The 15,925-nt window shown below is 40.5% G+C and overlaps 1 protein-coding gene across 6 annotated transcripts in view; it reads left to right on the top strand.

Annotated features, from left to right (window-relative positions):
- Positions 1–15,925, top strand: part of BBX (BBX high mobility group box domain containing) — a 177,729-nt gene that overhangs the window by 137,044 nt on the left and 24,760 nt on the right. For all 6 annotated transcript variants that reach the window (XM_067546196.1, XM_067546199.1, XM_067546194.1 and 3 more), the window contains 4 exons: positions 2,119–2,199; positions 4,257–5,187; positions 6,224–6,362; positions 9,831–9,979. In XM_067546196.1, coding sequence (XP_067402297.1) covers positions 2,119–2,199; positions 4,257–5,187; positions 6,224–6,362; positions 9,831–9,979 — 1,300 coding nt within the window. The remainder of the gene's footprint in view (positions 1–2,118; positions 2,200–4,256; positions 5,188–6,223; positions 6,363–9,830; positions 9,980–15,925) is intronic.

The raw sequence follows: 15,925 nt of genomic DNA on the forward strand, positions 1-15,925 counted from the left end.
GTCTTCCTTGGTGTCACCCAGTGAGGTGCTGATAGAAAACTTAGTTAATAGTCCCAACAGCGACACAAACAAAAGACCTTCTACCTTTCCTGGGCTCCACTTTCAGTTCTTTCCCACTCTCCTACAGAGAGAGCTGACTCTCAGAGCTGTTCCCTCTGAGAGTCTCTCTTCTTCCAGGGACGTTCACAGGGGCCAGATAGACTCCCTCCTGCAATCCTCTTCAGTCCTCTTCCAGGCCAAGTGCCTGGAAGTTGCCCTTCTCCAGAGTTTACCAGATAAACAAGGCCATCTGATGCCTAGCGGCTCAGGATCAGCTGGGAGGGTCATTGTTCTATCCCAGGTGAGCTAGATCCAAGTCCCCTTGAAGGGCCAGCTAGCCTGTGACAAGCTCCCATAGGTTTTTTTGGTGTGGTTTTGGTTTTGAGTTCTCTGTGATGCCTGATCCCAGTTGGACACACAAAATAGGAGAGATTCTGTTTAACTTTTAAATTTCTTAGCTCTTTAATTGCTACTGAGTGAGCAGTTCAGGCATGGATTTGAAGCTGCCCTAACATGTCAGGAGTGAACCCCAGCATTGCCAGTTCATTTGGCAAAGTATTTGCATTGCATCATTGTAATCCAAACATCACGTGCTGTGTGCTGGAGAGGGGGCAGGCTCCAGCTTCTCCACTCCCAGCCCAGAGAGTATCTGGTGTTGGGCTCAATCACCAGAGCCCAAGAAGTAGTTCGGGTTTGACCATGCCTGCATTTCCCTCAGTCTTCTTCATTTGTATGGATTTGCTCAAACTATCAATTTTATCTCTCTGTTTTTAGATTGGTTTTTGTCAATATTATGTAAACAACCCCAAAACATATTTAAAAGTGGGTCAGCTATCTTAGTGTAAGCTCTAACAGTGGTGGAAGCAACTACGTTTAGGGGGACAGTCTGTTGTGTCCTTGGAAGGTCCTAGCCGTGCAGCTCAGCTGGATTCCATAGAGACCTATATCTCTACACAACCACCCTCTATCCTATTGCCAGCCTAAAGTGAAGAGAAGGATGTCAGGGAGGCAGTGAGCATTTGCAGTATTTCAGTGACTCACTGCAGGGAGTCTGGTTCTACCACAGGTAGCTGACACCCCTGGAGATAGTTTAGGAGCAGTGCAGCTCCATCTACCGACATTTCAGAGCCATTGAACAATAATTCTCAGTGATTGGGAGATTATGTGAAAAGATGCAACCTCCTCGAAGACATTGACTGACCGACTGCCCTTCCTTCCCCCCTGCCGCCAGATGCGCTCCCCCACCCTCAGCAGGATAATATTTTTGGTCTCTCTGTCTCTCTTCCTTTTATGGTAGTGATGGAAGCGCGAGGAAGGGGGTCCTATAAAGTAACTCTCTCAGCCCCAGTGGGGTTAGAGGGAAGGACCAGAATTAAATGAAAGTTGCTTTGGGATAGGATCTCTCCCCCTGAAGTTCTTGACCTCACTCCCATGAAGCAGCTGTGCATTCCTTTCCCCCCACTGCAAGGCTGTTGTAGAGATTAACAGATGGGGTTCGGGTTCTTGGGGTATAAAAATAACTGCTTTGTGGGAAAGATGAGGCCTAATCTTTGAGATCTTTGGATTGGTGCTCTAATCCGTTTTGGAAAGTGGGTGTGTTTTAGAGCCTTCCTCAACACTTTTTACTCAGGCTACCTGAAGTACTGGAGACAAACACTAAACAGATATTGAGGTGAAAGTAGATATGGAAACAGTTTGGGCTGGATTCCTCGCTAGTGGAAATGGGAGCAGTTCCATTGGCTCTAAGAAGCCAGTGGAGCTATGTCAATGTATGCGAGCAGGAGAACTTGTCCTTTGTGTCGGCCTTCTCATAAAAGAAGCCATGATCAATTAGAATCCAGAAGTAGAAAACAACTCCCAGTGGCGTTCCAGTGGCATCTATGAGGGCACTTGGTGCTGGATATATATAACAGCGTGTCCTTTTGCATGTACCATGAATGCAATTTCTTCTCACAGTATGGACTTTTATGAATGTATTGCTGGAGGAAAAACCATCCTTTTAAAATTTTTACGTTCCACATACAGGAATGATGTATTGGTGAAGTAATGTTTTTTTCCCCTTCTTTGTTTTTGCTTAAGATTTCCTCGAGTACATCCCATTCAGGCCCTCCTGATTTCACAAAGCAGTGTGGGACGTCAGCGTTGTTTCAGTTGGCAGAGGTAATATTAAAATTCTGGTGATTAATTACCACTGGTGCAGTGGGGAGGAGAAGCTAATAATACTGATTGCCCAAGTCTGGTAGTCAGAACAGTGGCACAGTCATAATTTATGCTTCTATAAACAACAATGCTAATTATTACTTGGGTGCCAAGAGTCAAGATTTCCCTAGACGAACCATTAAAGCGCAGGCTCTTAGTGCTACTAAGTTAAAAAGTCAGAACCTCTAATAGCAAAGGGCTTATCTGATTTGTATTCAAATGATTTTAAATGAATGCTTCTGGGGATTTGCTTCTTCTTTTGAATTACTGTTTTATTCGGATTAGAGCATTGGCATTGCAAATATGTTTTAGAAAGCTTCAGTCACTTTCATTTATTTCCACTTCCCTCTCATGCAGATTGTTATTTTAAAGTGATGAATACATGTATGAATTTGTGACTTCTGGAGGAACTATGTTGTGATATGTTGCAGCTAACATCAGATTGTCCTTCCGGGAGTAGTTACAGTGAATGGTCCCTTTGTGGAAACATTTAAAGTTGTCTCTTCTTCCCAAAACCTTCCAAATCATAAGACCACATGCCATGAGTTAGTTTATAACCGACAACATCCAAAGCCCCTTCACTTGCCAAAGCACTCCAGAGTCTACTCTGCCAGTTATGTTATAAGCTTTAGAAGAAAGATATAGGGCAGAGAAGAAGGGAGGGAAATGGAGTTGCTGTCATATGAACAGGCTATTTTAAAGATTTAAGATTGAGGTTTTCCAAGCCCCTCAGGACTCTTGGAAAATTTCAGTTTATTTAAATAGAAATGAGAAATTATTACCAGGACTTCTTTAGATGGTGTCTTTCTTGTAGCCACATCTGAACTGGTGAGAGAGGTCTTTTTATTATTATTTTTATCAACAAAATATGTCACCCAAAGGATCTCTAGATTCTACAGATTTAACTGAAAGGACCTATCAAACTGTAAAACAAATAAAATAGAAGATTGTGATTTTAAAAGGTGCATGAGAAAAAGAAAATGTTCGGTTTCATAGTGACATGCGGGCCCAAGGTATTAAATTAGTACCAGATAAGGAGACGTTTAGGCCACTAGCTAAAATCCAGCCCAGGTCCAACAGTAATTACCTTCAAGTACTTGTTTTGGTGGCCTCTGTTGAAGGAGTTGGTGGTGATTTGTTTGTGTGGTTTGGTTTGGTTTGGTTTGTAGGTGTGTGTGTTTTGTTTGTTTTTTTTTTTTTGTTTTGTTTTTTAAGTTTTGGACCTCCTTTCCAGAGGAATCTGGTCTAACACTTGTGGTTAGCCCTGTTAGCAGTCTCAGCAGAGATGCCAAGGCATGGGGACTGTGAACTACCCTGTCAGCTCCTGCACTGATCCCTCTCCGTCAGTATTGAGGACCAATAGGAGAGCAGTTAGGAGAAGCTTACACTTAATGCATCATCCTTTACTATAGCTATTCTGTGAGTGGATAGAGGGATTCAGTCTCCGTTACTGGCTCCAAAGTAGTAACACTTTACATTTCTGTGTTGAAGATACTTGTGCTGGGGAGCATTTTTCTGCATTATATAAAAGAAATTTAAAAGGTGTAGTTTTGGTTTTTTACTTTATTTTGCAAATTGAATAAAGAAAAAATCATAGTATTGAGAATTGGTTAAAATTCTTCATTCACTGGCATTTGAAAGTAGGAACCAGAATTATAAGTAGGGGGTGGAATAGTTGGACGGACGAAAGGATGTGAGTTTGTAAGTTACCTGCTTACTGACGGTGGGTTATACTGAAGTGTACCATTGCATTTAGGGTTATTGCATTATTTGTGTTTTTTCAAAGTATGTCAAGAACGTCTACAGCTTGATTCAGCTGTCTTTCCATCTCAGACCTGGAGATCATACAGCATACTATCCTGAATGGGGGAATGCTTTAAGTACTGTCCTGAATGAGGCGCTGCTTTCCTAAAATGGGGCCTTACATAAATGGCATTTCTACAAATCTAAATAAATAAATTGAATGGTAGAGACATTTAATTGGTGGTGATTGTTTGGTTGTTTTAAACTTGTTTTAGATGTGTCTTGCATCAGAGGCAGTAAAAGTGAAAGAACCTGGAAAGACGAAAGTGGAAACATCAGTGGATGTGAAAGTAGAAGCTCCAGAGGAAGTGAAAGTGGAAGAGTTGGAGAAGGTGAAAGTAAAAGACTCACGGGAAGTAAAAGTGGAAGAATCTGAGACGGTGAAAAATGAAAATGATGAAAAGACCAAAACTGAAGAGCTGGAGAAAGTTACGAAATGCAGTCTCTTTCCTGATCCGGCAGCAGACGGCAGTACTTCAGAGATAAATAATAGTACAAGTACAAAGGATAATACATGCCATTCTCAAGAGCTTTCACTTGCTGACATTAATACCCTTGGGCTGAGCAAACCAGAAAAGATAAAAAAGAAAAAGAAAAAAAATAAGCTGGATCGGCACACAAATGAAAAATCCACCCCTAAGAAGGCATGTAAAAAGAGGCAGTCCTCTGAGTCGGACATTGAAAGTGTCATTTATACTATTGAAGCGGTTGCAAAGGGGGACTGGGGCGCTGAGAGACTTGTCGAAATCCCCCGGAAGAAGGTCCGCCCTGCCTCAAACATGAAGGGAAGCATGCTGGACACAAAGTCACCAAAGAAAAAAGTGAAATCAAAAGAGAAGAGAACATCAAAGGAGAAATCCTCAGAGACCACCAAAGAATCAAAGCCTCCTGACTTCCTTAGTATTACAGCCAGCAAGGAGGCGCCTTGTGAGGTACCTGACAACATAAAAGTGGAACCATTAACCCCGACAGAGGAGGTGGTGCCACCGAGTTTACCTGGACAGGTCAAAACTGCAGACAGTGACTGTAATAAAAAGATTGAAACCTGTGGCTCCAGGAAATCAGAGCGATCTTGCAAAGGTGCTCTTTATAAGACTCTGGTGTCAGAGGGCATGCTCACGTCCCTTCGTGCCAATGTGGACAGAGGTAGGTGACTTTTGCCATATTTATTTACAGAGGTAGAAAATAAATAAATCAGGTCTTAATTAGGTTGTATTTGAACAGCATCTCTCTCTTGGTCTGCCATGAATCAGGTACGGGTTCCATTAGGCTTGTGATGCACCTGGTGATTTATTCAGTTCAATTAGTAAACGTATTTCCCTTCTCTTTACTGCACATCTGATTTTAAAAAATAATCTTTAAAGCACATTTCACTCTAAAAATGTGTGTGTTAACAGGCCAATCTGCTGATTTGAGCAGGGCTTTTGTTTTTGTTACCCTGAACAGCTACATAGGAGCATTAGTTTCCTATTTGAAGTAACTCTGTTGGTCTCTGTGCATAGCTATCAATCCTGGAAGAGGCAGATGTGTCTCACACTCCTTTCTGATGTACATTCTGGTCCCCAGGTAAGGTATGCAACCAGAATAATAGAAGAGGAATCCAGAAACAGTTTGGAGGTCCTTCATTCAGGATAGAAGTAGGAAGATCAGCATGTGTCATCAGTTTCCAAATTCAACATCTCCATTGTTAAAAGTAGATGATGATAATTAGTGAGAGAACCTTAAATTTGAATGGGAAAATGAATTTGGATTTAAAATATGTGATGTACCTTTTTGGTGGGATGCATTTAAAAACATTTCTCTGATCAGCAAATCTAAAACGATAATCTGAACAGCCAAAATGAAGAGAGAACTCTGAGGATTACTTTTGTTTTAGATTAAATCTGTGAAACCTTTTCTCCTTTATGCCTCTGCAGATCCTCATTGCTTAGCAGAAGGTTCCAAAAGTGGGATCTTTTGAGTTAGTAAATGTGGGTAAATCCAGTTGCTAGTAGGTAACCTGGTTACCCTTAGGAACCCTAAGCTGGTACAGGACCCATTTTAGAAGCATGCGAAGAATCAGTCAACAGAGCAGCAGAAACTGCACTGTTGAATGACTCTTGATCTACAGGGTCCTCGTGAGTCCAGTGCACTGTGACTCAGATTCCATGCAGAAAGTCAGAATCTTCTTCCTCTTTCTTAGGCAAACGAAGCTCAGGAAAAGGCAATTCCTCAGATCATGAAGGATGCTGGAATGAAGAAAACTGGGCTTTTTCCCCAAGTGGGATGAGTGGGAGTAAAAAGCTGAAAAAACCTAAACCAAAGGAAGAATTTGTTCTGGGGTGAGTTGATGCAACCCACATGGACAGAGTTTTGCAGAAGCAGGATTTGTTTCCAATCTGTTTTACACTGCATGGGAATAGATTTGGTTGTCCTAGTAAAAGCAGATGATTGTGCACATTCCACTGAAAAACAGAGTAGGTCTAGCATGTTGGGTAGAAGATGGGAACCCAGACGCTTGAGGTTTTGGCTCTGATTCGGTTTAGCTGTAGGCAAGGCCCATAGATCAAAATGGCCTCTGATATTTCAGTGCCATATTTCAGGTGATTGGGGCCTCATTAAATGTACTGAGCCTTGGAAACTGCAGTTAAAGCCAATGGGTGCTGCGGTTACTCCACACCTCTGAAAATCAGGCGGGAACTGTCTCAGTCTAGATACTTGGAATGAGAGTGTGTGTCTGGAACACTCAGCCCTTGCCTCTCTGGGCTTGATTCTGTCTTCTGACTGATTTTTAAACCAATCTAATTCCATTCTGATCACTCATGATTTACACTGGTATAAATCAGAATCAAATAATTATTTCCACGTTTCTAAAACGTGCACAATATTTACTTACCTAAGAGCTGGTATAGAGGGTTAATTTAATTTTCAAATTACTTTAGAACATTATTTAAAGTTCTATGTAGGCCCTTCATCAACCTGAAAAAGTGTTAATTTTTACACACACACACACACCCAAAAAAGGAGATAATTCAACAGTGTTCCTTTCACTTATTATTTATTATTTGTATTATCGTAGCATCTAGGAATTGTTATTTTCCTTTGTAAGCATCCTAATGCTATGGAGTGAATAGGGTAAATAAGTGATTTTCAGTCAAGAAGGCAAGTACTTAAATAGGAGATAAGCAGGTTAAGGCAATGGAATAAAATAGAGAAATAATTATTTATTTTTAAAATGCTTTTGCAAATCTGCACAGAAATAGGTCTCAGGAGTACAAACAGCAATTCTTCTCATATCGCTAACAGATTTACGTAACTTCGGTGATAATGGTGAAAAATCTGCTTAGCCTTTCATACTTATTTGCAAATCCATGGATATGTCTAATTATCTGAATTCAGAGGGAATAAATTGAATAAAAGAAATAGATTCTCTCCATATTTCAGTTTTAAAGTTTTAATGAGTTTCTTTTGTGTAGGTTTATAGTAACATTTTTCATAACCTGTAGCTGAAATTTAGTTGTAATGCATTTTGTAGCAGGGACACTAAATTATTGAAAATCTCAAGGAGTTTTTATGCGGAATACACTAGGCAAAGTAACGCTGCACTTTTATTATTCTCCATACATAATGTACTCATCAGTGATATGCGGATTTTAAAAAGACTTTGTCATACTACACAGTGCTCCATCAAAAACTTAACCAGCTTTTCATTTGTTTAATTACATTCAAACTTTGTCAGCTTGTGAAGATGCGGAATTCCACAGCTCATCAACTAATCTAAAAAATGTAGATGCAAATAATTTATTCAGTGTTTGCAGTTAAGAATTGTGAATAATGTATTTGACAAATATTATTCTACCATCTGTACAACTGGTTAGATAACGAAGATATGTATGTGAGGATAACTTGTTTCCTGCCTCAATAGTGTCATTCATTAATATTATTCATCCAGAAGAAACCTTTATAATATATGGATTTAAAATTGTTACTGAAAGTTCCAGCAACTATGGGTATGTCTACACTACAGTGGCACACCTATGGTGCTGCAGCTGTGCCACTCTAGCTCTGTAGTGTAGACGCTTCCTAAGTTGATGGAAGGGGTTTTTCTGTCAAAGTAGTTAATGCACCTCTCTGTGAGATGGTAGCTAGGTTGACAGAAGAATCCTTCCACTGACCTACCTGCATCTACACTGGGGGTTAGGTCAACCTAACTATGGTGCTCAGGGTGTGAAATTTTTCACAGCCCTGAATGACGTAGGTGAGTCAATCTAATTTTTAAGCATAGACCAGACCTATGTATTAAACATCGCTCTTCAAGGCTCTGCATAATCTTGTTCCCACCTACATCTCTGCTTTTATTTCCTCCTCCACAAGCTCACTTTGTCCCTCCCACCCCTCTCACCTTACACCTCCCTTCTTTCCCCAGCCTTAGACCTTGTCTACACTACAGAGTTAGGTCGTCGTAGGCTGCTTTAAACTTTGTGAGTGTCTACACTAAGATGTAGCCCCACCAATGTAATTTGTCGACTACATCGACTGAATAACTCTACCTCCGAGACAGGTATAGAATTTTGGTCGATATAGTTAGATCGACACAGTGTCTCCAAGCATCATGTTTACTCTCATAGTCTGCTGGTTTTGTAGCAAAGAGAGTTAGAGAGCTAAGAAAACTCATCTTTCCAATGTCAACACCAGTTCTCTTGCTCTCTGGTCACTCCCATCCCCTTGGCTTTGCAATTAGCTTTTATTAAAACACATTCCTTTCCATCAGCTCCTCCATGTGGCTGCTTTGCTATAAAAATTGACTAAAGGAATGCTTATAAAAAATAACACCAATACCACATCGGTCATGGAATCACCCACTACTACCACCCACCTGTGGGTTGTCTACTGTGTAGAACTATCCCACCCCAAAGCTGTTGACCTTTAAAGCATTCTCCAAAACCAATTTAGCCATTTGGGATGGGCTTGAGTGGCTTGGTATGTTTGGTATCTTGAGATGATGGGGTACTTGCATTAGATTTGATTCTCCAGTTGGTAGTCATGTCGTTTTATTTATTGATTCGTTTTTAAAAACAAAAAACACACAAGCTCTGAGAATATATGTTCAGGAGTTCTAGTCACCCTAACAACAAATACAGTTACAAGCAATTAAAGTATCATGCACTTGGCTCCATATAATAAAATAACTAATATACCATAAGATAAACACAGCAGCCAACCCTATCCCGCTTCTCCAAAGCCCCATGTCCTCACTTCTTCCCAGAAGCTCTGTTGAAGAGCTGTATAGGTGAGGTAGTTTGGTTGGTTATTTATTGCTTGCTTGGCTTTTGTAAATTGTTTTTTTCATAGTTTTGATTTTGAGTGTGTGTGAAACCAATTAGAACTTTAATATAAAGGTGCCTTTTATAAATAAAAAGAAGCAAATTTTTTTTTTTTTTTTTTTTTTAAAGAAGGAGAGAAAAAAGTTGCCTTTTCAGAAAATCTTTTCATTCATAATCCAGCATTATGTATTCATTGATATTGGTGCCACTCTTTTTTGGTGTTTCTTTGTCCACTTTTTCTGATCAATTCATTTCCCTTATGTACTAGATGCATCTTGATGTGCAGGAATCAGTATTGACTGCCACACCAGAAAGGTTCAATTTTTAAAAAATTTAGTATATATATAAAATGACCTAACTGTAATGCATTCAGTTTTAAAAGTACCACTGAACATTATCATCCCAGATCCATATTGGTAACTGGTTTTTAACTTTATCTGTGTGAACCATGTGATTGTTTTTTATTTTTTTTCTCCCTCTCTTTAGTTTAGCGAAGTTGGAAGAAGAATTTGAAAAAAAATTCAACAGCCTCCCTCAGTACAGTCCCATTACGTTTGACCGGAAAAGCGTATCTGTTCCAAGGAAAAAGAAGAAGGTTGGAAGCTGCCCAGCAGAGCAACCAAAATCCAATAAAGGTCAGGTGCTTTCCACAGTGCATTTGTAATTCATAATAGCTGGTGTGCTGAGTACAAGTGTTACTTTCTTACCTCAGCGTGCTAGTCAGCATGAGGAATGTGGAGTCAGTATTGCTTTCTTCATTGTGACAAAGTTTATCATCACCAGGACTTTCACAGATTTTGTTTTTACCATTTTCCTCATTCATTGATTTATGTTGTTACTCTGGAAAGAACGCATTTCTGCAATGATGCCTCCATTCTGAACCCTTTTAATTCCTGTAATGAGTCTCTCGTGAGCAGAAACTTCCAGTTGTGTCATGTTCTGCTGCAGTGCGTGCACATGTATGTTGTTTGTGTACTGTGGGTGAGTATCCACTAGGGCTAATTCTTTGAGCCTGTGTCATTAATACTGTGTGTGAATATAAATCCATCAGGAAGTGGAGGAATGATGACTACTAATTCTGTTGTTCTGAAGAGCTCAGGCAATAAGATTCTGTAAACACCAATAAAACGAGAACAGCTCTTACAGTCTGATCGCTGTGTTGGTGTCACTGACTGGTTTTTGCAGACCTTGTTCAGGCATGCATAGTTTTATGCTGTTCATATGAATCATGAGCAACCAGACACCAAACAGAAATGTTTGTGAAGATACATACACAATGTGCCCAGTACAGTATTGATTTTGTAGTTATGTAGCTAGAGGTGGGCTGAGCAGGTTCCGGCAAAATTAGTCATTGTCTATAATATTTATTGAGGCCTGATCGTCGCTAATAGCAATGTATTTGTGAAATCTACAAGCTGGACCAGAACAAATGAACCAGTTGTACAGCACAGTAATCTGTGGATTTATTAGGCAGCACATTTTGGGAGCCAGCTGCTAATCTGTGGTTGTAATCAGCAATAACTTCCCTGATTTCTAGCAACAGCCCACTCTGTTCAGTGCTTTGTTGATCACTTCATAAGGTTCTAATTTGTCTATGTATCGTGGGATATGTGCCATAGTCAACTAGTGAAGGGTTGAATTCTGTTCTTGGCTTTGTTAGCACATGAAAGAGTTTGGTCTCGTTCTCATCTCCATTTTTTGCACATCACAGTTAGAAAGCCTTGCATTTTTCCAGTCTCTTGTCTCTAGAGAAAGCCGGGAATAAAACAGCAGTTGTGTAACAGGTCAAATATGAATAGTGCTGGCAGAGCCCTCTGGGTAAGATTATGCAGCACTGGCCTGTACCATGGCCAGCTGATGCGGTGATTCCCAGTTTGAGGAGACATACTTGTGCAAGCGCCAGTCAAGCTAGTGTGCTAAAACAGAGCATAGCAGGAAGGGCTGGTTGCTCCAAGTACTTGCTGGGGTTCTCAAATGGGTATGTTATACAGCCAGCTTTATTTGTATTGGATGTGTCTTTTTGAGCTGGATATCACACCTCGAGCTCAAAGTGTAGGAGGCGTCACTTGTATCTGGCCAAGTCACTGCTAACAGTTCTTCGCTTCCATGAGCACTAAATTCACTCACAGCTATTGGGTGAAATCGTCAGCTGGTGTAAGTCAGCACAACTCCCTTGTGGGCAGGCACTGAGATACCAACAGGTAGAGCTGGTCAAAAATTTCCCATCAAAACATTTGTTCCATTGAAAAATGTCGATTCACCAAAATCAAAACCTGGGAACGTGTTGATTTTGACATAATTTTGTCTGGGAGGAAAATTGAAGGGAAACAGTTCGGTAAGGTCAAAGTGTTCTATTTTGACATGGGAATGGAACACTTAGATATTTTGTTTCAAGATTTTTATATTTTAAAATCATATACAACTAAAAGATATTGAAAAGTTCAAATAAAAATTAAACGTTTTGATTTGAAACAAAACAAAAAAAATTCAGAAATTTCATTTCATGGGACATTTCAAACTTTAAACGTTTCCTTCCAGTTCAGAACAACAACAACAACAAAACCCTGAAATGTTGCAATTTCCCAAGCAATGGATATTCCTAATTTCAATCAGCTCTACATGTGGTGGCCAATAAATGTATCAGATCAACAGAGATTTGTAGACAAATTAGTTGCTCAAGATAGATAGCAATTTTCATAAAGAAAAAGGACCAGTTCCTCTGCTGGCGTACGTCAGCATGAGCAAAGGACCTCACCTGCAAGGATGGTCACTATTAACCATTACAAGGGCACATGACTATTTAGTACCATGGTATTGACCATTGACAAGTGTAAGGTGAGGAGTTATAGGAGTGTGCATAGCATCTTGGGGAGTTAGTTTGAAAGTACATCTTTTCACTGGAATTAGAAGAACATTTTAGCACCTGATGGGAGGGTTGGAGCACATATTACTGGGGAGGGAGGTTGAAATAATATGAAAATTGGAGGGTAGGGGTTGCTTTTTCCCTTGGTAATCCTCCCTTCCTCTTCACTCTTTCCCTCTCTGTAATATAAGTTGAACTATAGACCCAGCTGAGTTTGACGAGGCGCCTTCCCGTGTGAAGCATTGGCCACACTGGCAGGAAGTGGATTCTGGGATCATGTGAGGCAGGGATAGGAAGCAACCTGTACCCAAGAGAATGTAACGGTTTAAAGGACAACTGCCTTACCAGGGCTGACTTTATTAAACTGGATCCCAAACTTAACCTGTGATATAGTGAGGGTATTACCTTGTGTCATGGCAGACTCTGAAGCCCTGACCATCTGTGGGCCTTCCAAATTTGCCTGTAAGCGAACAGCTGACCAGATGGATGACATGCTCTATAGACTGCTATGTCTACAAAGGTTGTTATCAAATATTGACCTGGGAAACGGTCAGATGTGCATGTCAGTGCATGCTGCTAATAAAGGAGCACATTAAGTACAGCAGGTATAGTGAAAAAGCCTTACAAAAAATTATAATGAGTTCTGATGGGTGCTTTTTTTCCTGTGTTAGAGGTCAAACATTTTTCAAATGAATTAGAGAGGCAGTGTGGGTCTGCTGGATATGGCACTGGATTTGGATTTAGGAGACCTAGAGTCTGTTCTTGGCTCTGCCACTGACCAGCCTTCCACCCTTTGTCTGTCTTGCCTTTATAGATTGTAAGTTCATCAGGGCAGGAACTGTCGCTTACTGTATGTTTGTACAGTACCCAGCACAGTGGAGTCCCAAACTTGGCTGAGGCTTCTGATCTGACCGTTATACACATGAGAAGTAATAATGATAACGGGTAGGCCAGGGAAAGCTTGTTTAAGAACATTCTATCTTTCCCCTGGATAAATGTACATAGCTTTGTTGCATATACGATAGATTTCCCATATATTCTCAGTGTCCTGTAGTTAGAGAAGCTTTGACAGTATCAGATCAGTGCTCCATAACCTGTCACTAAAAATTCAGTAAGTAGGCTTCCATGTAACAGATTAGTTCCCAGGATGCTGGGACATGACAGATTATTAGAGGTTATGTGTTATTTTTTCTTAAATAAAAATGAAAGAAAAAAAGTAACTTTCTTAATCAGGCCCTAAATACTTAAGAAATTCTTCTATCACATACAATGCTTGTTTCATTTGAAGATTATAGCATTACATAAGTTTGTACTGTTGTAAAGCCATTAACTTCAAATGGAGTTACTCCTGATTTATAACACTCTAAATAAGAGGAGTTTCAGGCCTGATGTGTTGATAATCAAAACATGCAGGATAAGCAGGGCATTCAGCACATCAGTAAAATTAGCTTTCTCCCTCCATCACCTTTTCTTTCATTTTCCCCAAAGTGCTAATCCCTAATGAATTGGTGTCTTTTCTGTCTGGTATGACACCCCTCCAGCTCTGCTGTTTAACTACACCCACCACTGAAAGACATTGGAGCATGGAAGCTGTGTATACAGGTAAGGGGTGTCTGAACTTTTCCCCCTAAGAAGCAGTTTCTTAAAATATATTTAGGGACAGATTTTCAAAGGTGTTCCGTGTTGGCCTGCTTCTGCTCTAGCCGACGTCAGTGGGAGATTTTACTTCCAAGGGAGCAGAGTTAGTTATGAAAATCTCACCCTAAATATTTTTTGTTTCATACGTACAAATGGTATAATAAAACTGCTGTGAACTGGAGAAAAAAGATCTGTGTCACCTGTACAGACAGCCTCTTGCTCCAGAGTTCATCAGTGGTAACTCACCTCTTCAGCAGAGCATATGCTGGGGCATTGCATCATGCAGAAGCCATTGATCTACAATGGGTTGCCAATTTACGTATCTCCAGAAACGGGCAAAATTTTTAGTTACCATTTCTCTTTTGAATGACGAAAAATGTTTATGTGCCAAATAAGCCACTTTTTGAGGGGCATGGAAAGGTGGTAATTCAATAGGTTTTCATTTGGGACGGGGGTTGTCTTTTATTGGGTTTGCACAGTGCCTAGCACAATGAGGCTATGATCTCAGCTGAGACCTCTAGGCACTACCATAGTACGAACAAGAAATACTACCATCATGTTAAAGCTATGTATTACTCCTTTCGAGCTTTGCTTTCATAGAGTCACGGTCTTCAGTTTGCTTTTTATCCGCTCAGTGCTAAGTCTGCATTGAGATCATGTACCAAATGGTTCAAAAAATGGTTTAAAAAGAGCACTCGAGTTCTGATCTCCAAAGATAGCTGGGAATGGAGAGACAATAGATTTGTAAGCGTAGAGACAAATATTTGGAGAATTCCAGTTATTCTGGACAGCTCTGGCACTCTTGGAGTTTAGCTTACAGTAACTAGCCCTCCCCGAAGAAGGGCTCAGGCGAGTTGCAATTAAATGGGGCAGTAATGCAGCTCTGTCAAAATGGGTATCTGAACTGACCTCCTGGTGCCTGCCTTACAAATGTATGAGATGAGAGCTTTGCCACGGGAAAATTTAAGGGACTCTCTAAGCACTGGTAAAACAAGTACATTTGCCTTCTTTTTTGGAACACACTGTTCTAGCCATTTGATCCATCCTTCTGATAGATTTTTTTGTAGGTTGGTTTGTTTTTTTTAAAATCCACCACAACATTTTGAACAAATGCTGCTACAGTTAGTCACGTGCAGTCTGTCACGTGCAGTCTGTTCATTTTCTTTCTTGCTACTTTACTCTGCAGCTGCTTTTAGGTGAATTCTCACTATCCCCAGAGTGGTGCATATTCCTTCAGATATCAGTGAGCCTAATGGACAGACCGAGAAGTAAACTACAGGCAGTTACCATATGGTGGCAAAGGCTGCAACACTAAAAACACAAGGAAAGTGGAGTATTTATGTTACCTGCTGAAAAATAGCAGGGAAAGCATTTACTTTAAAACTAAGAAGGCATTATAAAAATGACAAGTAAACCGTTATTGCGAAGTCGTTCGCAGAAGCTTTTCTTGTATAAAGTCATTTCAAGGCAAGCAAGCCTTTAAGCTTTGCTTTTTCAACCTTAAATTTCCTGTGAATTTAGTGCTGGTGAATGGAGTTGGGTTGCCCTCCCTGGAGACTCAACATCTCTCTTCATGGACCAAACATAGCACAAGCAGTAGCTGTGCAACCTTCCCTAGCCACTGAGCCTCCACTCACTGAGAGAGACTGCCTGTAAGAGTGAAAGATTGTTTGATCTCCATGGCTCACTTGTTCCTGGGCCTCTCCTGATACCGATAACAGGGGTGGCCCTTGCACCTTGAGGTCTGGACCTGATCTCATCATCTTAGTGTTTGTTCCTTTTTTTGTTGTTTGAATCCAAGAGCTTTGATTCTTAGTCTCATGGAATCCTAGACACAGGAGAGAGGAGAGGCATGTTCAGAAATGCCCACGGAACAATGTAAGCTCAAATAAATTTGTCAATTTAACAAATAAATTGTTCTTCTTCGAGTGATTGTACATGTCCATTCCACTATAGGTGTGTGCACACCTCCGTGCGTGGCTACTGGAACTTTTTTCCCCTTAGCAGATCCCGTAGGGCCGGTTCTGGTGCCCCCTGGAGTCCTGTGCACATGCGGCGGTATATGAGGCACTACTGGCCC

This window comes from Emydura macquarii, unplaced genomic scaffold, assembly GCF_026122565.2.
Source record: "Emydura macquarii macquarii isolate MOO-44397 ecotype Brisbane River unplaced genomic scaffold, CSIRO-AGI_Emac_v2 contig_1119, whole genome shotgun sequence".
Classification (NCBI taxonomy): Eukaryota; Metazoa; Chordata; order Testudines; family Chelidae; genus Emydura; species Emydura macquarii.